Source organism: Nanorana parkeri, unplaced genomic scaffold (assembly GCF_000935625.1).
Source record: "Nanorana parkeri isolate BGI_ZX_2015 unplaced genomic scaffold, ASM93562v1 scaffold1168, whole genome shotgun sequence".
NCBI classification, from domain to species: domain Eukaryota; kingdom Metazoa; phylum Chordata; class Amphibia; order Anura; family Dicroglossidae; genus Nanorana; species Nanorana parkeri.
In genome coordinates, this window is record NW_017307436.1 from 139,598 (window position 1) to 167,358 (window position 27,761).

The window sequence follows — 27,761 nt, forward strand, 5'->3', positions numbered from 1 at the left end:
AGGAACGCAGGCACTGAAATGACACACGTTCCGGTGCGGGTGATCGCACTGCGGCCGGGGGGCATTGCTGCGGTGCCATTGACTTCAATGCAGTGCCACGCCCCCTCTCGCTCCGAAACAGTGAACCAGCCAGAATGCAATCCAATGCATTCTGACTCCAATCGGGCCGTAAAGCACTGAGGCTGGTGTGAACTAGTCCTAAAAGAATAGCTTTCCTGGCATAAAAAAAAGGAGAATACGGAGGAGACGCTGAGCTCCAGAATTCAGCACAAGCTCCCCCAGGAGTCCTAGAAGGCAAAACGAAGGGTTACATATATTAGGTAGTAGGAATGTCCCGATACTGATACTAGTATTAGTGCCGATACAGGGCATTTTCACGAAAACGTTGTACTTGTGAAAATGCCCATGATACCGGCCCTTTAAATTTTTTTAACTGGATCGGCTGCCTGAGCTCCTGCGCTTGCTGGGGTCCTCAGGCAGCCTGCTTGGGACCTGCTGGGTCCCAAACAGCTATCTTTTGCAGTGGCGATCCAGCCCCACATCTCCTATTCCTCCTTCCTGCTGCCCCCAGAGACCGGCACAGCAAGAGACAGCCCCACACTGCCCGTACAGCCCTAATCCCTTCATCCCCGGGACATCGCGCTGAGCTCCTCAGTGGTCGGACAGGAGAGGCCCGGGTAAACAACACAGAGGACAGGACTTAATAGAGGCCATGTGAGCCCCAGCCTTACTTTCATCGTGAACTTCACAGCTGGAGCATGTTCTTGTGGCGCTCATTCGTCATCCCGATCCTCAGGCTCTGTAGGAGCTTCACTGAGACAGGAAGGAGAAGAGTGGGGCCAGGTGAGTCTGATCAGCTTTGCTGCCTGTCCACTCTGGAGTTCGCCTGGCGCCACGCACAGCTCATACTATAGGACATCAACGCAAAGAGCAACGAGGAGACGGCGGGGCATGGTGCGCATTAGATCTGTCTAATGGAAGTTGGAAGCCGAGGACGCCCTGCGGGGTGAGTGAGCACGCCATGAGATCCCATACAAAGACACCTAGCACTGTGCTAGAGATGAGATTCAGCATTGTCCAGGCTGTGCCAATGATCAGATCCTGGCATTGTCTGGGCTGTGCCAATGATTAGATCCCGGTATTGTCCGGGCTGTGCCAATGCTCAGATCCCGGTATTGTCCGGGCTGTGCCAGCAATCAGATCCCAGCATTTGCAAGAGATCAGATCTCTGTGCACTGTACGGATGGTGCCAGCGATCAGATCTCTGCATTGTCTGGACTGTGCCAATGATCAGATCCTGGCATTGTAAGTGCGGATTGCACAATTTTTTTACCAACTCTGCTAGACCTGACTTTGTGCCATCTGAACCCATCATGCACTACGTGCCTGGACTTTATTTTTACAATCTCTTCCTGCCGTCTAGATGTGATCAGCTTATTTCAGGTACCGTAGTCAGTGAAAAAGCCTTTCCCCATCTCTCATTTGCATCCAGCTAAATTGTGTTGGCAACGCTGAATTCCATAGGTTGCAATCAATGTACAAATAGATACAGAATTAATATGACATCTAGATCAGGCATAATATGATATCTAGATAGCCTGGCAGCCACCTCTAGAGCTCTGCACCCACACAGCCCTGTATAATTGCTGCATAATCATGGATTGATGGGATCTGTAGTCCTCTATTGCTGGTTGCCATTCTCCATTGCTGAATAATCATGGATTGAGTAACCGTTCTAAATAATTATATAGAAACCGCCCTAAAATCATTAGTCTGTATTGTATTAGAAAAAAATGTCACATGTACCTTAAAGAAAAAGTATTGGTAATTGGTATCAGCAAGTACCTGAGGGGATAGTACTTGTACTTGGTCTTGAAAAAAATGGTAGCGGGACATCCATATTAGGAAGACCAATAGGAACGTATAAATCGGGCAGTACCAAAAGGAGACTTATCTTTAGAAGCTATAAGAGAGGTCAAGGTACCGAGCATCAGTCAACCTATTCAGTACTGCAGAGGTGCCTAAGGCCAAGTCTATTCTGGAGAGTGTGCCATCCGTAGCAGAATGATGTACAGCTTCTGGCCTTCCTCCAGAGCCAAATATCCACCAAATTGAAGCGATTCATCCAATCATTAAAGGAAGTGCAGGGTCGCCCAACGCCCCCCAAGCGGTCCATCATTGGGTCTGGTACACAATTAAAGTCTCCCAAGGGGACTGGAGGCATAGTAAGGGCATCCAGGGCTATCATGCTTAACATATCAGTATCTGAATGGGGAGGTAGATATAGTGCAGCCACCATCAAAAGGAGCAAAGTAAACTTTGAGGTGTAGAATAACATATCTGCGCAAGGGGTCCGTCCTGACCTGAAGGATCTCACAAGAATCAGAACAGAGACACCCCTGGAGTAGGAGGAATATGAAGCATGAAAAGTCTTAGCCACCCAATGCTTTTTTTTAAACCAAAATGTTTGAGCCCACCAAGTGTGTCACCTGAAGACACACAATATGAGGCTTGTATTTGAATAGATAATCAAAGACCAAGGACCCCTTGAGTTTGGAGTTCAGCCCCCTGACATTCCAAGTAATAAAACGTTATCTAACAGCCATTGATAAGGTAAAAGAAACATTACATAGTGTTGCATAAGGTAAGACAGACAAAATAAGATCAAGACAAATCTATCACCATCCATGACGGACCAGTCAACAAGTTCATTAAAAACTACATTTAAAACTACCTTACCCAAAGTCCAGAAGGGATCCTTGATAGTTTGTGGAGACTTTAACTTGGTCCCTGATAGTACTATAGATTCCACCAACCCTGCTAGGGACACCTCTTCCTCACTACAGTCTCTCTTTATTTGAGAAGGCCTATATGATGCATGGAGATGCTTTCATGCAAATGAAAAAGATTACGCTTATTACTCCTCGGTGCATAATTCCTACTCGTGCATAGACCTATTTTTGGTTGGTTTGCCCCTTCTTCAGCGGCCTGGTAATGCTAGTATTCAATTGATATCATGGTCTGACCACACCCCTATTTCTCTAAAGTTACTACCCAACCACTCTACTAAACATCTTTGGAAAAGTGTAGCGTTGTTTCTCCAAACAAAAGACCATGTTTCTAGAATTCAGGCGGAATTAAATTAATATTTTGCCTTTAATAAGGACTCAGTCTCGGATCCCTCTGTCCTGTGGAACGCCCATAAGGCTTACATCCGCAGCATTCTTATCCAACTAACCTTCAGACACAATAGACAAAAACTTCAAAAACTCACTGATTTAACCTCGGAAATAGATGCACTAGATGCTCGGAACAAACCCCATCCTCACCCAACACTGGCTACACAACTTAAAAAACTTAGATATGACTTGAGACTTTGCCTTCTTGAACATTTTGATCGGCAATCCCAAAGACTTAAAACTACATTACTGCTCCACTGCTAATAAAGCAGGAACGTATTTGGCTAAAAGGGTTTAAAGATCGCAGACTTCTTACAAACATTCCTTTTTTGCAAAAAAAGTCATCCATCCACAAGAAATTGCCGATAAATTTAGTGCCTATTACCAATCTTTATATAACCTTAAAGACAACCATACTGTCCCTCAATCCACTACATCGGACATTGCTGGCTTTCTAAATGCGATCAATTTGCCCAAGGTTCCTCCTGAAATTTTATCCAAAAACTAAACTCCCCTTTTACGACTGAGGAAATTTGCCAGATTGACTCCTTACCAAATGCCAAACCTCCAGGTCCGGATAGTCTAACGGCCGCATATTATAACATTTTTAAATCTACCCTTGTCCCATTCCGATCACCGGATCTTAAGTTGTATGCGAAAATTCTAGCTAGACGCCTCAACAATGTCCTTACCCCTCCTTGTTAATCCCGACCAAACTGGCTTTACTAAAAATAGGCAGGCCCCAGATGCTACTAGACGTATTATTAATATTATCCATCATGCTGAATCACAGAAGATACCTTCTTTGTTGTTATCCCTTGATGCGGAAAAGGCCTTTGACAGGATACAATGGACATGTCTGTCACAGGTTCTTTCCAAATTTGGATTTGTGGGTCCCGTATGTTCTGCCATAGTTATCTTCTATTCCTCTCCCTCGGCTCAAGTTTATGTCTCTAATGTTTTTAAGAAAGCGTTCTCTATCACGAACTGTACCAGACAGGGATGTCCGTTGTCCCCCCTAATTTTCAATCTCCTTATGGAACCTTTTGTAGAATCCATTAGGTTTAACGATAACATATCGGGGTTTACCCTAGCTCACAGATCTCACAAAATACACCTCTTCGCAAATGATGTAATTTTTATGCTCATTAATCTGGCCCCTTCCCCGGGAGCGGTACATGTGCTATGTGAAACTTTACAGTTGTAGTGTGTCATTTTACAAGGTCAATGCCTCTAAATTGTATCTACTTAATCTGGGAGTTGATCGTGCTACCCAAGCCACTCTATCTTCCACCTATCAGTATGTGTGGGATTCACCCAGTATTTACTACTTAGGAGTCCATCTTACAAGGTCCACTTCGGATCTTTTTAAGGAAAACCATCTCCTGTTTCTTCGCACCATGCAAACCGAACTGGCTAAATTCTCTGAACATGAACTTTCTTGGTTTGAGCGATTGGCAGCGTTCAAAATGTTGCTTCCCCTCTTATTGTATCTATTTTGGGCTCTGCCAATTGCTATTAACTAGGGATGCACCGATATATCGGCCACCGAAACATATCGGACGAAAATGTTCCTGCCGATACATCGGTGCATCCCTGCTGGGCGCGGCTCTGTGTCCCAGCGGGAAGGAGAAAAAGTGTGACAGCCGGGTGAGCGGCCGGCGTCTCTCCTCCCACACCACTCAGCCTGCTATCACAGTCCGGCAGAGCGGTGTGGGGGCGGAGTCAGCCCACGCTGTCACAGGAGGCTAAGCTCTCCTCCCTGCACCGCTCGCTCAGCCTCCTGTGACAGCGTGTCAGAGAGGAGAGAGTGCAAACACTCAGCGATCGGTGATCGCTGAGGGTTTGTAGATAATTGAGGACATGATATGGTTACTATATCCTCAATTATGAATGAATGGGAGTATAAGAAATAAAAAAATATTTAAAAAAATTGAAAAAAATTAAAATAAAATACGTTCGATTTGACAATTTTTTTATTTCGGTGCACCTCTACTATTAACCCTCCTTACTTCACTTCCCTCCGCTCCCTACTAAATTATGTTTGGCAGGGTAAGAGAGCCCATTGTTCTTACTCTCAATTAAACATAGATAGGTGGGGGCTATTTAGGGTAAATTCTGGACCAAATGAAATACTGGGTGAAACCTTCCTCCGATATTTTGTGGTGTGAGGTTGAATGTTCTATGGTGCCTGGAGGTAATCCGTTTCTATGCTTATTAGCCTCCTACCCTACACATTTCTCCTACTATGAAAGCTACTGTTACTGCCTGGCAACATTTATGTTCATCATCTACACTGGCGGGCCCTAAATCAAGAATACCTTTACTCCTTGAGGTCTGTGAGATTCTAGTGCCTGATCTCTCAAATCTTGGATTTCCCATAATATAAGATCTATATCCGACATTGGCAGGACCAATGTTCTACATACCTTCTCCCATCTTCAATAAAACTTTTCCCTTCCAAGTGAAGAGCTGTTTAGATATCTACAACTTAGGCACTTCCTCCTCAGTAGAGGTTCTGTGGAAATAGTAATCCCATCTAATATATGATCCTTTTACAATTGTTCATACCCAACTAGGAAAGGCATCTCCCTGATATACAATGTTCTCCAGAATAAACTTCAGTTCACTACCTCTCTTTTCCTTAAATGGGAACGAGATTTGCAGAACCAGTACTCATCCACACAATGGACCAAAGCCCTTCAAAGCATGACCTCTTACACCAACTGTGTCAACCTATGGGAACTGTCCCATAAAATATTACTACGCCGGTATTTAACACCATATAGAATGTCAAAATTCTCAAATGTCTCCGATGCCTTTTGGCGTCTGTGTGGACAGGTGGGCAACCTCATGCATGTTTTTTGGTCTACAATCCTTCACTCTCTTGCTGCAATCAAAGGATTGCTAGTACCTAGTAAACCCGGCTCTAGCTCCACTTAATTTAGGTATTGATGATGTCCTGTATAGATATAGGGCAGTCACCATTCATGTTCTTTTGGCAGCCAAATGAATGATAGCGAGAAACTGGGGAACCCAAGATACTCGTTCACATCACGACACATTCAAACTAGTACATCTACACTACCATTACGAGAGGATGCTAGCCTTTCATAATCAGAAAACCAAGCAATTTGACGCACTCTGGGAACCTTGGACAAGCTGGTATCCCTACATCCACATAGAGTTGACTATCTTGTTTTCTCTTTGATAGCTGCATTTTTTTTGTTTTATTCACTGGAAGTTTGTTATTGTAGTTCATAGGTTAACTGCTGAATGTCTCTCCTACTATGTGAAGTAGCACTCACTACCTGTAGTACTTTGTTTTCTTTCACTCTGTATTATGTACTGAGTTGTCGAATTCTTATTTTTAATCTTTGTTTTGTTTATAACACTACCTTTCCCTTACTGTTCTACCCCTTAAAACAAATAAAAATCTATTGAAGTAAAAAAAACTACCTTGCTCATCCTTCGCCGCTTGTTAACCCAACACTATCAAGCTTTAATACCCAAACTAGAAAAATGAGACTACAAACTTACAAAATAAATGCTTAAGAAAGCGGGGGGAGCAAACTGTTTCAGGCCAAAACCGATAAGCAACCCCCAGTCCTTTCCACTGACAAGTTACAAGTCCCACATTCCCATGTAACAGAGAAATGAACAGTCAATGGGAAACAAGTGACTGCAATCCGGAAGAGGCATCTGTACAACAGGAGGTAAGTCTGGATAACAGGGAATCCAGTAGTAACAGATCCAGGTAGCAATCCTAGTGAATTTACCATGAAGGGTAAATCTGGAACAAGCAGGAGATACTGAAACAGGAGGTCAACGATGATCATTCCGGCGGTGTCTGCGCAGAGGAAGAACTTTACCATCCATCCAATCCGAGACTTCAGGCGGGGAAGCGAAGAAATTAGATTTACCATTCGCCGTCACACACAGCTTAGCAGGATACAGCATGGTGTAGAGAATACCCTTCTTGGCGGAGGCGTTTTTTAACTTCCAAAAAGCAGGTTCTCTGGCTTGGCACCACAGGAAAGATAGACACGGTTACCATTGAATTGTGGGTCTACCGCAAGGTGGGAAGCACGAAGCACCGCAGCTTTGTCCCTATAATCAGGGCTTTGCAATCAGGGGTCTAGGAAGTGCTTCAGGAGGGGGCACAGAGGGAGGAGTACCATGAGCTCTTTTAATTAAAAAGGAGACAGACTGTTCAAATCAGGGAGAGCGTCCCTCAGCCACCCCTCCAAAAACAATTTCGGCTGAGCCCCCTCAGATTTTTCAGGAAATCCAACACAAGTTATTACGACTAGAGCGGTTTTCTAGGTCATCCAATTTAGCTTTACAAGCGGACAGTACTCTTTGAAGCTCTGCAGGATTCTTAGTACGAGGGGCAACTATCTTCCAGTACTGATCCTGCCCGGTCACGCAGACCTAGCATGTCATGTTTCAGCAAAGACCACATGGATGCTTTCAATTTGTGAGAATGAGCTGGAAGACCACTGGAAATAGTTACAGGTAAGTCCTAACACCAGTTGTCTTCCAGGCCAGCCAATGAGCGGATAACCAAGAACTTACCCACTTTAGGGAGGGACTACTGCCTGCAGCACCTTTCTCCCAAAGACCTAGTCCTGAGTGTACAACAGGTCTAGTCGATAATGCTTAATAAAGGTTGAAGAACTTGTCCAGGTAACAGGCTGTACATATTTGCTCTGGATTAGCCCCGGCTTTTTCTGCCCAGGTGGTAGCCAATTATCTAGTAGAGTGTGCATTGAGGCCATCTGGTGGAGAAAGTTCCTTTGCGCTATATGCCTCAACTATAGCTCACTTTATCCATCCAGCTATAGATGATTTAGAAGCTTGCTTCCCTTTGCTTTGTCCTTCAAACAGTACGAATAAACTTTTAGATTTGCGGAAGGATTCCGTCCTTTTTAGATAAGCTATTAAGCATCTTCTTACGTCCAGACGATGAAAGACCTCTTCCCTATCATTGGATGGATTGGTTGAAAAGGTCGGCAGAACGATGTCCTGAGATCTGTGGAAATCTGAGGCAATTTTTGGTAAAAAAGCAGAATCGGTTTTAAGAACCACTCGATAGTCAAAGATAGAGAGAAAAGGTTGTAAAATAGACAGGGCCTGCAGTTCACTGATCCTTCGTGGTGAAGTCACTGCCACTAAGAGAATCGTTTTCAAGGTAAGAAGTCTAAGAGAATTCTCCACCAAGGGCTCGAAAGGCGAACCTGACAACCCCTGCAACACAATAGACAGATCCCATTGGGGACAGGATTTAGTAGATATAGGCCTAATCCTTTTAGTACCTTAAAAAAAAACCTTGACACTAGTGGCTCTTCTGCCAGTGCAAATTGTAGGTAGACACTAAGAGCTGCAGCTTGAACATTGAGAGTGCTTACAGCTAGTCCCATATCTGCTCCATCTTGCCGAAACTCAAGTATACAGGTGAAACTCCAAAAATTAGAATATCGTGCAAAGTTCATTTATTTCACTAATGCAACTTAAAAAGGTGAAACTAATATATGAGATAGACTCATTACATGCAAAGCAAGATAATTCAAGCCGTGATTTGTCATAATTGTGATGATTATGGCTTACAGCTCATGAAAACCCCAAATCAACAACCTCAAAAAAGTAGATTATTACATGCAATCAATAAAACAAGGATTGTACATAGAACAATATCGGACCTCTAAAAAGTACAAGCATGCATATGTACTCAGTACTTGGTTTGGGCCCCTTTTGCAGCACTTACTGCAATTACTTTTGCACGATATTCTAATTATTCGAGTTTCACCTGTAGAAGGAATGTCTGTAGTTCTGTTTCTTATTGCAGACCATGAACCAAACTTTTTCATAAATGGCTTTAGTCACTGGTGTACGGCTATTAAGTAATTTTGCCACTGCTTGCTGTATTTTTATAATTTTTTCCTGGGAAAATTTTCCTCTCGGGTGTTCAGGATATAACCCAAGAACAGCAAATTCTGGGAAGGTTCCAGATTGGATTTTTCTGTGTTCACCAACCATCCCAGGTCTTTCAACCAGTCCAGATATGTCTAGATATGGTATAATGCTGAACCTCTGTAGCCTTAGAGGTGCTAAGGCCTCCCCCAATATTTTTTTAAAAAATGTGGTGCTGAAGAGACCAAACGGAAGGGCTGCAAATTAAAAATGTCGAATACACATCTCCATTCTGACTGCCAGCCTTAGGTACAGCTGTGACGAAGGCCTTATTGGAATATGTAATTACGCATCTCTCAGATCTATTGTAGCTAGAAAGGCCTCCGACTGGAGAACGTTCTTTACTAAAAAGATGGAATCCATCTTGAATTTCTTGTATCGAATTGACAAGTTCAACAGCTTAAGGTTTAATATCAGTCGAAATTTTCCCGAGGGTTTTTGTACCATGAACACGTGAGGGTAACAACCTTTGCCCTGCTCTTCCTTTGGGACTGGAATAATTATGTTCTGAGCCACCAAATCTCCCAACAACCGCATTGGCTCTTACCAGATCTTTGTGTAGAACTGTTAGACAAAATTGAGAAGGGGGGAGGGGGGTTGTCGAGTTCTAGCTGGTAACCGTGTTCGACAATATTCAGAATTAAGCTGTTGGAGGAACTCCCTCAGCCTTCCTCCCACTTGGAAAGAACCATCATTGTTGTTTGGGTTTTTGAGAAGGCGGGTTAAACAATATGCCCCCTCTTCCCTTACCTTTTTGCACAAACCAATGCTTCTTAGTAGGGATGCACCGATACCACTTTTTTACGACTGAGTACGAGTACCGATACTTTTGATCAAGTACTCGCCGATACCAATTACCGATACTTTTTCTTAAAGGGACAAGTCACATTTTTTTCTAAAGCAATACAAACTAATGATTTAAGGTCAGTTTCTTAATATTATGATTCATGAGATGACGAGGGAGCATGACGCCGCCTTTCCGGCCAATCAGAATGCTGGCGCTGCGTCATTACACGGCGCCCAGCTTCAGGATTTGCTAGCTTCCTGACCAATCGGGAAGCCAGGCAGGGCGTCATTACACGCTACCCGGCTTCCTTATTGGCCGGGAAATCGGCTCAATGCTCTCTCATCACAAGTGACGTGAGAGCATGGAGCCGTTTCCGGGCCAATCAGGAAGCCGGGCAGTGTGTAATGATGCGCAGCCTGGCTTCCTGATACAGGAAGTACTCGTGCTAGGTATCGGAGGATTTGGGCGAGTACGAGTACTCACCCAAATACTCGGTATCGGCACCGATACTAGTATCGGTATCGGTGCATCCCTACTTCTTAGGCCTCTCCTCTCTGTTCTTCTGCAGCTTGTTCTTTTGGCCACGAAAAAACTTCCTATTAAATACCTTTTTCGTCTTTTCTGGAAAGGCCTTTTTCTTATCTGCGGTAAGCTCTAAAGCCGCCTCTAAGTCAGGGCCAAAGAGAAGATCTCCTGCAAGAGGCAAATTACATAATTTCAATTTTGAGGCAGAGTCACCTTCCCAGGTTTTTAGCCATAGTGCCCTACGTGAGGAATTAATCAAGGCCGAGCACATTTGAACAGCCTCTGCTGAAGCATTTAAAATATAACCAACCGCCTTAAATAACATAGGAAAGGACTCCAGGATATGCTCCCTTGGAGTACCTGTCTTAAGGTGAGACTTGCACTGTGACTGCCTGAACTCCAGGTTTCTGGCTACACATTTCAGATTTAGATTCAGATTTCAGGTTTCAGATTAGCCAGTGTTGTATCCCAAGGAGTACATCCATCTTTTTACCCATGGGATCTTTTAGGTTACCCATATATTCAAAGGCTAAGTCCACCTTTTTGGCCACCTTAGAAAGTGGCGCATCTAACTTTGGATTTTTATTCCATAACATAGATGGGTCTTCATCAAAACGGGAATCTCCTTTTCAGGGTGCTAGAAAAAAATGGTTTTCATTCTGGCTCTAACCATTCTTTAAGTATAGAATCAGACAACACTTTATGAACAGGGAAGACCCTTTTTTTTCTTGTTTGTAAGCCTTTGTACAGATCATGTCTCGATAATTCTATCTTATCCTCTTGTATATCCAAAGTTTCATAGATGCCTTTAAGCAGGTCTTCCAAATCATCTTTCAACAGCTTAAATCTGGATGGAGTAGATTCTTCCTGCACACCGCCATCTTCAGAGGAAGCATTACAAAAATGATCTGAATCTGATCGGTCTTCACTTGCTGGAGGCCTAATGCAATCCGCCCCATCTTCCACAATTATGGCACTGATAGGAGCATTTTGCACCCGAGAGGTCTCAGATGATTTCATATCATTAAGAGATCTAAATGAATGAAAAGTTGTAGCCAATTCCTCTTTCACTGAATCCAGAAGACCCTTACAAGCAGTCACAGATTCTTTTTAAAAAGGCTGTCCAAGCAAGATTGACACAAGTGTTTTTCAAAGGAAGCAATGAGTTTTGCCGCACACACTGCACACTTTTTCCTAGGTGTATTCCTAACCTGGACAGGAGGCTTCACCTACAAAAAAGGAAAAACAGGGCCTTTTTAAGTACAACTAAAAAGCAGTACCAGGATAACAGAGACCACCCGTGTACGCCACAGCAAAGGTACATTCACCTAACCCTCAGTTACAAGGCAGAAAACGCAAACCCAGGTGCAGACTATACAATTCAAAAAGAGAGTCTTTTACCTGGGTGAGAGCGGCATTTGAAATGGCTGCCTCCACCAGCGCTTGCGACTCTGATCCCTCCATAAGTACTATCCTTGTTGCACTCCTTACCGATATGTCTCTTGAAGTGGGGGGTGCTCGCAGTGACCGCGGATGGAGCCGCGAATGTCAGCAAAATTGTAGAAATGTCAACAGCACACCAATCCTTTTAAGATAGCAAAAGCTTCATTTATTGAAGTTTTTTGTCATATGACCAAACAAGCGCTTTCGGGACCGCGCAGGGTCCCTTCATCAGGCTTTAGCCTTTAGCATCTGATCCCTCCATAGTCGCACTGTTCGATCCGGCTTTCACAGACTATTCTGTGATGTCGGCTGTATGAAATGCTGCCCTCCTCTTCCCCCGTGCCAAAACAGAGGCTTGGATCGCAAGTCTTCGGCGCCCGGAAGTTGCGCATCTCCGTCGGAAATTACATCACCCGTCGCTTAGTCTAGCGTGCAGAAGCCGGTGAACTGCTTCCTGCGAGCACGCCAAGGGAGACAAGCTACCTCCAGTCCTGGCTTTCTCCAAGCACCAAGAGGGAAGTGGAGCCTGGCCCAACGCCTGCGCATAGGAGCATTAGGAGAGGTACCGGGGGCCCAGTCCACCTTCACTGCACTTTCAGCACAGTCCATGAGAGCTCCACATGGTAACGATCTCCCCCCGACGGAGGAAACATAATAACTGAAGAGGGATAGTATCAGGGGGCCTTTTAAGTTGGTATGGTGACACGTTTCCTGTTTGGAGGAGTTACACACTCTCTTGGGCTGGCCTGCAAGACAACTGGAAAAAGAGATTGAGGACACGGAGTCCTCCCTCTTTTTCTGCAGCCCCAGTTCTAAATGAACAGGAATCCTCTTTTCTGAGTGTTTCTGTTCATTCATAACTTGAGGACAGAGTATATTTACTATATCCACAATCATGAATGAACAAGAAGTTATGTAGATCACTCCCATTCATTCATAATTGAGGACAAAGTAAACCTATTATGTCCTCAATTATTTACAAACACTCAGCTATCACTGACTACTTGTACCCACTCTCCATCCTGACACGCTGTCACAGGAGGCCGAGCGAGCAGAGCGGTGAGGAGAACAGCTGACTCCTCCCCCACACCGCCGGCCACTTGTGACAGCATTGAGAGCCGTCTCTCCGCACACCGCCGCCCTCTCAATCTGGACGCTCACAGCGCTCTCCTTCCTCCTGCACCGCTCAGCCTCCTGTGGCAGTTTGTCCCCTGCCCGCTGGCACACAGAACAGCGCCCAGCGGGGAGGAGACAAACTAAGCATGCACCGCTATTTCGGACAAAAAAAATTGCACTTTAAGCATTTTGCCAAAAGTGCAATTTTCGGCCGATATGTTTCGGTGGCCGATATATTGGTTCATCCCTATGAGAAACCCGACATCCAATCGCTTGTATGATGCAAGCGAGGGTGCGCGCCCCTCCTTACCTCTCGTCGCCGTCCCCGGGATCCCGGGCGTCCATCCATCCCGGGCGATGTGGCTCTGTGCACTGAGAACGGAGGGAGAACAGCACCCGATCTCCCTCCGCTCTCCTCCCGGTCTCTAAATGCAGGAAGTGATGTCTATTACATCACTTCCGCATTTCTCTGTCACTCTCCGGTACAGAAACCGGAGAGAAGCAGATGAAGCAGATCTGTGCTTCATCAGCTTCTCTGGGGGTCCCTAGGTGACATTAGGGGGTCTTAGAGACCCCTGATGTCTCCATAAAGGGGACCTGTCACTGTAATTTGTTATTACATAGGAGACATAGCACCCTATGTAAATAACTTTAACGTTAAGTGTAAAAAAAAAAAGTTAAAAAAAATTGCTCACAAAATAAATAAAACTTTACACAAAACTAAAAAAAACAAATGTTTTAAAAGTCCCCCACCCCCACATAATGCGCAAAAATGCGTTAGGTGCGCCTACACGCAAAAACGACGATTGCTCTAATTATGCTGCACGTGTTACATATTGCCGCAAACGTCGCAATGAGAGCAATAATTATCGGGCCACCAAATCACTGATAACACTAAACTGAGGAGCGGTAAAATCTTTTAAAGCGTCGCCTAATTTTGGCTATGGTGTTTTTTTGCGATTTTGCGGTGCGCGCAATTTTAAGTTTGGTGTCTATGGTGTCTATTTACCCGACGTGACCCCGTCTTTTGTGTTTTACCAAAAAATTGGGTAAAAATAATTGTTTCCTAAAATAATAAAAGAGAAAACCATTTCTAAAAAAAATATTCGGTGCTTTTTTTTGTTATATAGTAAAAAATAAAAACCCCAGTGGTGATTAAATACCACAAAAAGAAATCTTTATCTGTCCCCAAAAAATTGTATAAAATTAATTTCAGTACAGCGTTGCATGACGGAATAAAAGTCAGTCAAAGTACCGTAGCTCTGAATACTGAAAAATGACCTGGACAGGAAGGGGGTGTAAACACCCCGGTCAGCAAGTGGTTAAACCACCAAATGGCTGTAAGGACTGTACATGTATAGGTTATGACTGCACTTTATGGCTGATAAAATAACTTAAAAATGTAGTTGCTGGGGCCCGCAAATCTGGAGATCTAAAGGGTCTGTCCACTTAATGGATATTTTAGTCATAAGTAGAGCCTCAGTATGACTTTAGCTTCAATGTCCCATGCATAGGCATGGTAAAGCTTAAGGCGAAGTACAACCCTCACCCAGCCAGAGACTATAATGACCCTATGTTTCAGCCTCCATACAGCTTATGTGTAAACGGTCAAAATAAGGTCTGGGATTTTTCCAAAACAGGGTTGTATAAAAAGGTCTATAAATACAAGCAGTTCCCATATACATTATGCTAGAATGTTTTTCTTCCAAAAACCTGAATACTGTACATTATTCTATGTACAGTATCTACATACAGCAATCAACCACTGCCTATATCAAAGTGCCTATTACATGGGTAGCAAAGCATTTGATATGTACTGCGAAAGTCCCAATGACATCAATGAGAGGTGGTAAGTAATGGAATTAATCCCAATGAGTATTAATGCTTTACAGATTCTAATAAATGTTAAAGGAACATAGACTCTAGAAACAGAATACCATAATAAAAAAAGCTTTGAAGTGTACAATTAATGGCATTTGTAAAATAATTCTATATCAGCTGTTTCATATGAACTTCAAAAAAGGAAAGTTAAGATCGAACTAACACAAGAGCCAAGATTTTAAAGAAAGCTGGGTTACTGAGGCATAGTGAATTTAACCAGCTTAAAGAGATACATTTCAAGAGTTTTGGAATTTGTTTGGTTAAGGGCAAAGTACACATTTTAAAAAAAAAAATGCATTCATAGAATAAAAAAAATTAATTTATAATTTTTTTTGCATTGGAGGCAGTAAAGCATAGCAATCGCAAATCAGTAGATTGCAGGTGCAACGCTTTGGCTCTTGCAGATTCTTCCTCCCGTCCATGTCCATAACAAGGCAATGACTTAAGTTATGGGGTAGGAGAATGAATAGACTACAAGTGTGACAATGTCACTGCACTTGTATCTCATTGGAAACTACAAGTCCCTCTGCGCAGTGGCAGACAGGATTTGTAGGTTCTCACAAATCGTGTCAAAGTATCTGTGAATGGATGACGAAGCTGTGTAGGCAAAGTCAAGCACAGCTGTGACAGATTCAAAAACTGTCAGCAACCTTCAGGGAGAAAAACCACGTGTTTCAGGTAAGTAAGGGACAGGATGGGGGTGGTGGGCTGGCGATTTGACCATGTTTCTTGTTACACCCAAAATATGGGTGAAACATGGTAGGAAAGTTAAACTTAGCCTTTAAAGCAGATCTTTGCTTCTCAACTTGTAAAAAACACATGCTGAAGGTGTGAGCAAAATACACCTGTAAAGAAAAAAATGTTAGACATTATAATTATTATACTGTAATGTCATGCTCATTCTCGAGAGATCTGGGGGAATACAGAGCAGCCCAAAACTCAGAAGTTGCTCTTGCAATGGACTTGAACTGTCTTCTCAAAAGTATTGGTCTGCTCTGCTTTCCTCAGGAATCTTACAGGAAGGATAGTGAGGTCACGTGCAGCAAAGTGGAAGATAGGTGTAAGGCAAGTCTAATTCTAACCTTTCTCTTTATAGGTATTTTTTGCACATACGCTTAGCAGGTGATCTTTACAGGGTGGCAACCTGGACATTATTTACGGACCTTGCATTGTACTGTTCCGTTTTAAGCTTCATGTTTCTCATCACTCAATACTGTTTTCTGCTCCCAGAATGAGAACCATACCTGTAACACTGGAAATTCCTGAATTATCTCATATATTGTGTAGATGGTCTCTGCAATAGGCAGATAGCTGTTCACAGATGAGGTAATCACATCAAATGCACATTCAGTAAGTTCCTTTGGGTGACAGCGGTTAAGTTTCCGTGGCCTAAAGACTCTCTCAATACAGTACCTAATGTCACAAAAGGGTAAAAAGCTCAATATTAAAACTGGTTTGAATATTAGACATTTCTCTCAACCCACAAGTATGAAAAGCGTGTTTTATTCAAGTTGTATATGTGTGTATTTTATAATCCAGGATTTTTTTCAGTGCCAAACCTGCCATTTAAGTAATAGTATATACAGACTGACATCTGACACATTAGCAGTGTGCTTGGTGTGCAATTGGCTTCATACACTTTCTAAGCTGTATACATGTATATTCTTGACTGCATTAGTCACCCTGTGTTACTTTTAATTATGTAGAATACTCTGATTTTTATGTGTTGGATACATTGGCAAAGGCGACATGAAGAAAAAATATTTTTGAAGACCCATTTTAAAACCAATCTCCCATCAATTAAGGGACAAAGCAAGTCATTAATCTTGGGGTTATTCTTCCGCCTACAGAAGGATTGGACACTGGCAAACAAAACAAATTGTAGGCCTGCCTAGGATAACCCCTCTCGCATGCCTCAAGTTTTTTTTTGGCTAGTGCCCTAGGATAGACGTCTTTTCTACAGTGTGCGGACTATTTAATTTTTTGGCCAGCACAATTATTTTCTTCTTTAAAGATTCTTCTTTGCTTCGCAGCTGGAACTTCATCTCTTCATTTGCAGCAATCCTGCAGGGCCGTACTTAGCCTGGCTTTTTCCAACTCTTCCGGGTGCCCCCACCTCACATTCCGCTAATAATTCTGAGGCTGTGTGTAGCACTCCTTCCGACAATGCCAACATCTGCAGCCTAGAATCATATTATCCTCTGATAGTTTCATTCTCAGGACAGATTGCTCCTCATCTGCTTAGTATGATCGAAATGAAGGGCATTCCAGTAATCCTCATTGCTCCAAACTGGTCCAGGTAGATGTAGTATGCCAACCTGGTAAGACTCCTGGCAGATGCTGCATGGGTTGTCCTGGATCATCAGAATCTACTGCCCCAAGGACCAGTTTGCCAATCTGCTTTACAGCCTCTGGCTTTAATAACCATGACTGTTGAAGTCCAGGTTCTGAGGGACAGGGGCCAGCTCTGAGTCTTTGATTCCTAAAATTCTAAAAGCTAGGTCTACTATCCATCATTTGACATGGAAGGCATACCTTGTGTGAGTTTTTGGAGGTTTCCAGCCCAGGAGTTTCACTGTGAGAATTCTTCCAGCTGGGTCTGGACCAGCCTCTGGCTCTTCACACCATCAAGGGTCAGGATTCTTTCCTTTCTGTTCTGTTTCACTCTTAAAGAGACACTAAACTCACAAGTTAAATCTTAAATGCATCTTATTTGTCCATCATTCAGCTGTAGATCCTCAAATCATCTCTGAATTTGTGTTGACACTGTCCTTCCTTCTGGAGGGTGGATACTTTTGTTCCCCATGGTTCTTATGTGTGTAAAGTAGCCAAAGCTCCAAGCTTGCTCCCACGATAGACTAAAATCTCACGTTTAGTTTACCAATTTGTATTGAAATAGTCTATCAGGGAAGTGAGCTTGAAGAGGAACCCAGGAATCAAACCTTTAAAATGCATTCAAGTACCTTACCTATTAACAAAAATGTAGCTTGTTTGTGCATCACTCAGCTGTAGATCCTCAAAGAGTGGCTACTTTTGTTCCCTATGGTCCTTGTGTGTGTTGTAAAGTAGCCACTGCACCAAGCTTGCTCCTGTGGTGGACTACAATCTCAATACAAAATTAGTAAAATAAACGTGAGATTGTAGTCCATCATGGGACAAAACTGAGTGGTGGCTACTTTACAATACACATAGGGACCAATAGGGAACGAAAGTAGCCACCCTCCAGAAGGAAGTACAGTGTCAGCATGAATTCAGAAATTATTTGAGGATCTACAGCCGAGTGATGGACAAATAAGCTACATTCTTGGTATTAGTTAAGGTGCTTGAATGCATTTTTAAGATGTAACTCCTGAGTTTCGTGTCACTTTAAGAGCTTTGTACAGGGGGTCTCCCCCCAGCTTTCCCTCGCAACTCTGTCAGATTTGAATCTGGTTCTTTCTGCGCTTCAGAAACTGCCATTTGAACTGATTAGAGACAGTCTATTTTCTCCCAGAAGGGGGTCTTTCTTGTAGTCTCTGCGAGGCAAGTATCTGAACTGGCAGCCTAATCTTGCAAGGAACCTTTTTGGTTCTGTATAGGAACCAGGAGGTAATGAGGCCCAGGATTTCCTTCTTGCCTGAAGTAGTTTCGGCTTTTCACCTTATCCAGGATGTTTTCCTTCTGTCCCTCCATTGTATGTAGTTAGGTCTCTTGGACACTGCTTCCTACAGGTTAAAAAGATTCCCTCTCCGTAAACCCAGATGGACCCTGTAAGCAAGCACTGGCTTCTCATTTCAATATCTCTAGGTGTACCTGTACCCCTGTGTGTTATGGTCTCTAAGGAAATCGTCCAAAAGCTTTTTGAATGATTCAACACTCTTAGCTGAAATCATTGCATGTGGCAGCGAGTTCCAGACCCTAACCGCTCTGAGAAGAAGCCCCTTCGCCCCTTGTGCTGAAATTTTTTCTCCGCCAACTTTAGGTGTTGGCCTCTAGTCTTTGTTATGGAGTTAACCGTAAAAGGAGTTTGTTGCTGATGTTACTATTACCATTGAAAATCTAGTACATGAAAATCATGTCCCTCCTTAATCTCCTTATAGCATGAACATATTTAAATTTAGTAGCCTTGTCTCATAGCTTTGGTCCTCCATCCCCTTAATTAGTTTGGTTGCACTCCTCTGGACTCTTTCCAGGTCAAGGACATCCTTTCTGTGGATTGCTGACCAAAACTGGACCGCATACTCTAGATGAGGTTGAACCAGTGATCTGTAAAGTGGCACAATTATAGACTTGTCTCTATAGTACATCCCCTTCTTAATACAAGACAGGACTCTACTTGTTTTGTTTACAGCAGCCTGGCACTGAATGCTATTATTCAATCTGCGGTCTACAATGACCCCCAAATAATTTTCCATTTCTGACTTCCCTAGTGGCGTTCCCATTATTGTGTAGCCCACTTGCCTATTTCTAACCCCAAAGTGCATTACTTTACATTTATCGACATTAAACCTCATCTGCCATATAGTTGCCCACTCCATTTTATCCCAGTCCTCCTGTAATGTTATGGTGTCTGAGTCCGTGTCCATTACCCTCCCGATTTTGGTATCATCAGCAAACACTGAAACATGGCTATTCACGCCCTCCCCAATATCGTTAATAAACAGGTTGAATAGCATGGGGCCTAGCACAGAACCCAGAGGCACACCACTCATGACCCTAGACCAATCTGAAAAGGTGCCATTTATCGATACTCTCATTCTCTCCTGTAGCCAGTTCTCTATCCACACCATTTCATCAATGCCCATAGACCTCAGCTTGTGTAGCAAGCGTTTATGTGGTACTGTGTCAAATGCTTTTGAAAAATCCAGATATACTACATCAACCGGCCTCCCTCCATCCAGATCTTTACTTACCCCTTCGTAAAATGTTAGTAGGCTGGTCTGGCAGGAACGGTCCTCCCTAAATCCATGCTGGTTATCATTTACTATGCCATTATCCTGAACAAACTCTACTAAGTGGTCCTTAATCATTCCCCCTAAGAGTTTGCATACTATGGATGTAAGACTAACTGGTCTGGCAGGTTGGCATCTTGACCCCTTTTTGAATATTGGTATTGAATATTGGTACTACCGTAGCCTTCCGCCAGCCACTTGGTACTCTACCAGTCATTGAGTCCTTAAAAATGAGGAATAATGGTCTCGCTATAACCTGGCTGAGTTCTTTAAGTACCCTAAGTGCAGGTTATCTGGTCCTAATGCTTTATTTGCATTAAGTTTTTCAAGTCTATGTTGAACCCTGGCTTGTCAACCACTGTGGTATATTTCCCAAATTTGCAAGGTTACCACCTGGTCTTCTGTTCACATGTTCTCCGAGTTCTACCAAATGGATGTTGCAGCCTTATCTGATGTCATCTTTGAGTGTAAGGTCCTTTAGGTGGTTCTCTGAGCGGAAAGCAATCCCCAGTTCTTTGTTGTTTTCTTGGGCCTTTTGGCATTTGTTTGCTGTTATCCAACCATTAGCTGAACTGCTTTTGGACGTCTCAATGGTTAAAACACACCCTATTTCGCTCAATAAACAAAAGAAAAACATTTTTCTTTTAACTCGCTGTAAAATCCGTTTCTTGCAGTCCATTGAGGAACACGTCTGGCCCCCTGTGTGTTTATGATCATGCTTTCAATACTGCTTTACAACAAAACTAAGGCATGATGGTCTGGGGGGGGGGGGGTTATCCAAGGCAGACCTACAGTTTTTTGTTTGCCAGTGACCAATCTGTCTGTGGGCATCAGTATAACTTGAGGATTAAAGACTTCCTCTGTCCCTCAATTTTACGGTAAATAGAAAAATTCTATTACCCCATGCATTGAACAATCTTTATACTATGTGGATCATCCCTAAATAGGTTCAATTAGGAAGGTGGTCTAATGTGGGATACATCAGTTGGAGCTTAGTTCACTATTGCTGGTGCAACTTGTAAAAAGGCTGCCTCCATTGTGTCCACACATACATACTGAAGTTTAGGTCATTTACTTAAAATCACCTAAAATATTTTTTAATGTTATGTTACCTTTTAAAGTTAGTTACATTATTTCTTGCAACATATCGTGCAAAAGGAATCTAAAAGAAAGGAAAGAGTACCATTAGTTACAGACATAAAATTTAGATATTAAAGAACTCTAAGCAAAACTTTTAATAACCCTTGCAGTGGGGCTACCCTTAAACTGCAAAGATTTATTGCTCATTTTTGTCTAGGTGCTAAAAAAAAAGTTATACTCACCTGAACAGCCGGCTCCCTGCTTCTCCATTCACTGAAGCCTGTCTCCTCCTATGCTGCGGCACTGGAATGTTCCTCAGCATCCTCACATCTATACACAGTGTATAGAACGCGACGATTTACAGGACCTTAGATCACTGCAGCAGAGGGGGAGAGAGGCAGCTCAGTCCTTAGATGTGGTGGCTGCATTAGTCTATTTTCAAGATTTTTTATTTTATTTTCACCTGGCAATCCTACAAATAACACACTGCCTGTCCCTTTGTGTCTACACTTTTTTTCTTTATTGTATTAATAGAGAGCCATGGTTACCTGGACTTCAAATATGTATGCGTTTGTTAATTTCCATTACATTATGGATTATTTGGACTAGTACTTTACATCATAAAGAGAAGGTTCTTCCTTGTAAGCTCCCAGGAGGTGACAAGGATAGTCCATTTCTGACAATATGGACAGGTATTTTCTGTACTTGCTGAAATGACTAATAAGCTGCAGAGTATTATGATTTTTTTTTTCGTTTTAGATATGTTTCAACAGGTCTTGTAGCAATAAGAAAGTAATGTGCAAAGTTCAGTAGCCCATGGCAACTAATCGGCAACCAACTTTCATTCTTCAGAGTGTATGAAACTGATGAAAGTACTGTTCTGGATGCTTCTATTGGTTATGCCTGACTGCCCACCCTTGGTTTGTTGCTTTGTTATTCTTAGCAAAGGGCATTCGCTGTGAGAATGCTGGTGGGAGGCGTGGCATTGGCATGGCGGCATGAAGACGCTTACCTAAGGAGCTCTGCCCCTCTCAGACACCAGTGGTGGTTTTAGTGACTTTTTGTATCTCTCTACCTGCATGCCGAAGGAGCGGGAGTCCTTGCGGACATCTAGGGAGCACCGGCAGCCAGACTTCCTTCGGTACTTCTCCCATTCTGGATCCGAACAGGGTCCCCACATGGTTTGCAACAAGGTGCAGCTTTCCACTAACAAGGACCTGGATTCCATGTGAACGCTCTGCAGCAGGAGTCTGCCCAAGCTGAGACTATCTACCCACGGTATTTTGGTGTCTAGTTTCGGTAGCAACCACCTTTGCACTTCTAAAGGTGGTGTTTGTGAATGTATGCCTCTTTTTGGGCTCCCTGCAGTGCTCTCTGCCTTCCTGGGTTCTAGGTATGGGGAGTGGACTTGTTTCTGGTGTCGGCCTCGGGGCCTGGGAGCCTCGGGGACTCCACGTTCTGGGGGAGCAGGTTTTTTTTTTTTTGTTTGTTGCCATTTTATTCATCACTGTTCATTTGCTGGGGTGCATCTCCATGTGTCTGCCTAGATCTCGTGTTTACTGGTAATGCATCCCCAGTAGGGTCACTATCTTGACTGTTGATATTCAAGATTTCCTTCATTCTCATAGTACACTTATCCTGAAGCTACACAAGGACCCTTCTCAATTTGGGAGTTACCGACCGATTGCGCTTCTCAATGTGGACCTAAAATTTTTCTCCAAGATCTTGGCTAACCACTTACTTCCCCACCTTCAGGGGCTTGTTCACTTTGACCAGGTGGGCTTCATCCCCACACGTGCGGCCCAAGATAGCACCACTAGGGTTCTTAACCCCTAGCATTGCGTCTGCTCACGTGGGGCTCCACTGATGCTCCTGTCCAGAAATGCGGAGAAGGCCTTTGATAGTGTTCACTGGCCTTTTCTGCATGCCGTTTTGGAGCATATAGGCCTGGGAACAAATATGCATCGTTGAATCGCTGCACTGTACTTCCACCCTACTGAGGCGGTGAATGTGAACGAAACCAAACTATCCAATGGTACGCAGCAGCACTGCCCCCTCTCCCTTTTTGTACTTACACTGGACCTCTACAGTGTACCATTAGGGCCAACCATGCCATTGTTGGGTTTGCTATAACTTCTGGGGAACATAAAGTAGCCTCTTTTGCAGAGGATCTTCTGTTCTTTCTTTCGGATCCTTGTGCACCTTCTCCGCGAATTTGAGGAATATGGACGATTATCAAATTTCCAGATTAACCTCACTAAATCTGCTGCGTTGGCAGTCACCTTGCCGGCATCGGATGTCTCTTTGCTTAAGACACACTTTCCCTTTCAATGGGCCACATCTCACATTAAGTACCTTGGCACCGTGATTACGCCTGATGTTGCTAGCCTCTACGATTCTAATTTTGTCCCCCTTTTGCATTATATTAGCCACCAGTTTAGAGCTGCAACAGTTAATCGATTTAGTCGATTAAAATCGACGATTGAAAACGTTGGCAACGTTTTCGATACTTTTGTCCCGAGTGGTACAGAGTTCTTGCCCTCCTACATAAGTTCAATCCTTTAGTGCCTTCAGTTTGTTGGAGATGTAATTTGGAGGTGGGGACTGCACTAAACTTCACCCTTTCTGCGAATCCGTTCGAGCTGCTATTGAACACCTTGTTATGAACGATCTGGGCTGCAACCTGGCCACCTACCTTTTACATATGACGGATAGCTCTATTGCCAAATATAAAAATTATCTCTCAATCCACTTACTCTCTTGCTGCCAAGACTTGTATCCCGGCGCTGTGGAGGCAGGCTTCTCCTCCTACTTTACACCTCTGGTTTTAAAAAATGAATGACATTTACCATATGGAGGAACTTACTTCTGCCATGCATAATACTGAAGAGAAGTTTCATTCTATCTGTGGTGCTTAGCTGTTACATAGTTACATAGTTACATAGTATTTGAGGTTGAATAAAGACATTAGTCCATCAAGTCCAACCTATTAGGATCTCATTCTAGGAGTACCCGTACCCCTGTATATAAAGTACCAGAAGCTGTACTTCTGGTACTTGGATTCCTTCCTCAACTTATTTTATCATCCTGTCAGCTGGCTCCGGAGGGAATGGCTTTTCTATTTTTGTTTAGGTTTGACCTCATAACATTTTTGGTAAGTAAAGGAGCGCTTAGATATGTAGGAGGAGAACTATGAGAGAGCAGAGTCTTGTAGGCCAAGCGAGTGGAGTTTTTGGAGGAGGAGCAGGTGGTCCAGAGTGTCAAAAGCAGCAGATAGGTCTAATAGCAAGAGTAAGGAATAGTGGCAATTGTGTTTCGCTGTTAGTAAGTCATTAGTGAGTTTTAGGAGGGCGGTTTCAGTGGGGGCGAAAGACGGGCTGTAAGGGATTATCAGCGAGGTGGCGGCTCAGGCAGCTGTAGATAAGGCGTTCTAGGAGTTTGGAGGTGAATGGGAGTAAGGAGATTGGTCTGAGATTGTTGAGGTCGGTAGGGTCCATTCATTTTTTTTTGGATATTGGGGTGACCAGGGCATGCTTTAGAGGGGAGGGAAAGATGCCAGTAGAGAGTGAGATTGAAAATGTGAGTAAGAGTGTAGGATAGAGTAAGAGGGTGACTGAAGTAGTGACCAAAGTAGTAGACCAAAATGAGCACTTTATCCTTGCAGTACGAGAGTTAGTAATTTTTCCCGGAGTTCTTCTTTAACCAATTGCTGACCGGGGTGGTAAACCCCCTTCCTGTCCAGGCCATTTTTCAGTATTCGGCGCTGCGGTACTTTGACATTTATTCCGTCATGCAACGCTGTACTGAAATTAATTTTATACCATTTTTTAGGGACAGACAGAGCTTTCTTTTAGTGGTATTTCATCGAAAAAGAAAACCTGAAAAAGAAAATCTGTTTTCCCTACTTTATGTTATAAAACATTTATCAGCACCCAATTTTTGGGTAAAATATAGATGGGGTCACGTCGAATAAAAAGGCACCAAACATGTCGAGCTTCAAAGCATGTACAAATTTAGATTTTTATGATAGATCTATCATAAAAATCTAAATTTGATTTTTATGATAGATCATAAAAATCTAAATTTGATATGGACACATAAAATGTCTTGCTTTGAGCGTATTATTTACATTTTATTTTCTATATGACTCCTAGATTACCTCCCTCTCCTCCTGAGGAAGCGCCTTAGGTGCGAAACGCGTCGAGATTTACCTTCCAAGAAATTATCACACCTTTAAGATTGTTGCTCCCACCTGAGGTTTAGTAATTCAACTACATCCTCTCTTTTGATCTACACGTGATGTTCTCGTTATATGTATAAGATTAGGAGTACATAGACCAACCTTGGTTGTGGAGCATAAGGGCTGATAGGAGGTTTTTTGTCAATCCCTGTTGTGTATATGTTTTATACATGCTTTGATGCATATCCATTGTTTTTAGTCAATTGTGTAATAAATTTATACTTTTTTACATATATTTTTATAAGACTGAAGTTTAGTGGTTGTGTCCCCTCTGGAGCCACTTAAAAACCCCACCTTTCTCTATCCTCTTTTTTTTGTTTGTTTTTTATTTTTTAATAAGACTTTTTTTTTTTACACTTAAAAGGGACATTAAACCCTCAGATTTTTTAACATAAAACAATACTGTAATGTGTGCCTTACTGTAATCCATGGTTGTTTCCCCTCTCTTTGCTGCTCTACAACCTGAGCCAGCACTACAGGAAGAGGCACTCAGCTGCAAAGGGAAGTTCTCCCCAAGCATGAGAAGACATGATGATTTAAAAGGAAGAGCAGCAAAGAGAAGGGAAACTACCATGGATTACAGTAAGGCACACATTACAGTATTGGTTTATGTAAAAAAAATCTGAGGGTTTAATGTCACTTTAACTTGATTGCTGTCACATAGGGGGCTAAAAAGACCATGTGATAGCCAAAAAACAATGACAGGTCCTCTTCATGGAGACATAAGGAGTCTCTAAGACCCCTAATGTCACCTTGGAACCCCCAAAGAAGCCGATGAAGCAGAGATCTGCTTCACCAGCTGCTTCTCTGGCTATAGCAGCCAGAGAAATGTAAGCTAAAAGGTGGAAGTTATGTAATATACATCGCTTCCGCCTTTAGAGAGAGAGAGGAGAAGAGATCAGCGGTGGGGGAATGCTGATCTCTCCTCCTTCTCGGTACTAGTAGCCGATGTGCAGGTGTTCTCAGTCCTAGGCCTGCATGGGGGACAGCAGTGCCCAGGATAACCAGCAGCAGAGGGGGGGGGCCCGCACTGTGCATGGTCATACAAGCGATCGGCTGGGGGGTGCACGCAGAAAAAAAAAAAAATCACGTACATGTACATCCACCTGCCGGGAAGCATCTGCCGTCCGCCCATATTTTTACAATGGGCAGACGGCACAGGGTTAAAGCACTTTTTCTATTTTACGTGTTTAAGGCAATATAAAACATCAAGTTATAGATCAGTTTACTGTATCAACATCTATAACACTTACCCTGAGATTATACGGAAGTGTTACTAGCATGCCACTATGGTCCATAAAACAGGCTGATTCACCACTTTCAGACACCATTTTGCTCCGAGGCATTAACAAAGGTGTATGCAGCTTTACTGCTCCTAATAAGAAAACAGCAGAAAACACCTGGATCACAGTGACAGCAGCACAGTAGCATGCTTTATAAAACCTTTACTTTTTTTTCCTTTGTAAACATCTGTCAGTTCTTTTTGCTGTTTGTGTCCCTACATTTCTCCTAACTTACTGCGTGGTCACAGTACACAAGTGACAGTATCACACCAACAAGGACACAGGAAGCAGCCGTTGGCAACTAGTTTTTGAACGTGCAAGCTGTAGATTTTATACTTCCTTCTCTATTTGGCATGTTACTGAGCCAAAGCAAATACGTGCATATCAGGAGTCCCAACATTTCTCTGGCAACAAGTTTTTTCCAGATCAGAAGTGAAGCAAGGATCTGGATGACAGCCCCAGAGCCTGCACCTTACACAAGTCAGCAATGACAACTTCCCTTTCCATATCCTGTCAGGATAACAATATTTAAACAAACTATTGTGTGCAGAAGATTTCCTTGACCATAGGGGTCATGATACTTTAAAACAGTTTTCAGCTTGCTTCTTTACACTAAAGGCCAGCACATACAGTGCTATTAGATCAGTTCCTTTGTCCATGGACAGACAAATGTATAAAAGGGACCGTTACACTATATGGCTAATGACACAGGAACTTAAAGTTTTTCAACCTGTAGATACACTGGAAACCTCTTGCTCCGGAAGACTGAATGCTGATTGACCCTTGCTTGAAACTTACCGTGTCTTTTAAACACTCGACAGACCGTCTCACACACATGATGATGGACTCTAGCTGAACGGGCAGAGAAACCACCCTGAAAAATAGAGAGGAAGATTCAAATATGTTAAAGACAAGAAGGTTTAAAGTGTATTTCCACTGTTGCAGCTAAATTGGGACAACATCTATTTTATATTTGTTACATGTTTCTCATTCACCAATCACACAGCAAAACAAAAACAAAAATGTAAATGCTGCTTGCACCAAACACGCTTGAATGTTTTTCTCTGCACTGAATTTACCTCTGGAATGCAAGGGGGTGGGGAAGACTAATCATTATAATTAAGGCCGTCTGTACTGTGCTGTCCGATCACATTAATAGATGTAAACTACATTTAACCCCTGTCTACCCTAACAAAGGGTTAAAGATCTAGAAGCATTGTATGTTAACGGGGAGGGGGGGGCTCAGGCTGTCCTTATTCGTTCTATTAGGACAGTCAGAGTTTCCAGTTGCTAAAATTGAGAGAGAAGCTTGAAGATGCCTGC

At 43.0% G+C, this 27,761-nt stretch overlaps 1 protein-coding gene across 1 annotated transcript in view; it reads right to left on the bottom strand.

Annotated features, from left to right (window-relative positions):
- The window catches only part of EIF2AK4 (eukaryotic translation initiation factor 2 alpha kinase 4), a 141,452-nt gene that overhangs the window by 42,230 nt on the left and 71,461 nt on the right, over window positions 1-27,761 (bottom strand). Inside the window, exons 22-25 of the mRNA XM_018568292.1 lie at window positions 27,237-27,312; window positions 26,409-26,530; window positions 20,948-20,997; window positions 16,149-16,317 (exon numbers count right to left, since the gene is read on the bottom strand). Of these exons, the coding sequence (XP_018423794.1) occupies window positions 16,149-16,317; window positions 20,948-20,997; window positions 26,409-26,530; window positions 27,237-27,312 (417 nt within the window). The remainder of the gene's footprint in view (window positions 1-16,148; window positions 16,318-20,947; window positions 20,998-26,408; window positions 26,531-27,236; window positions 27,313-27,761) is intronic.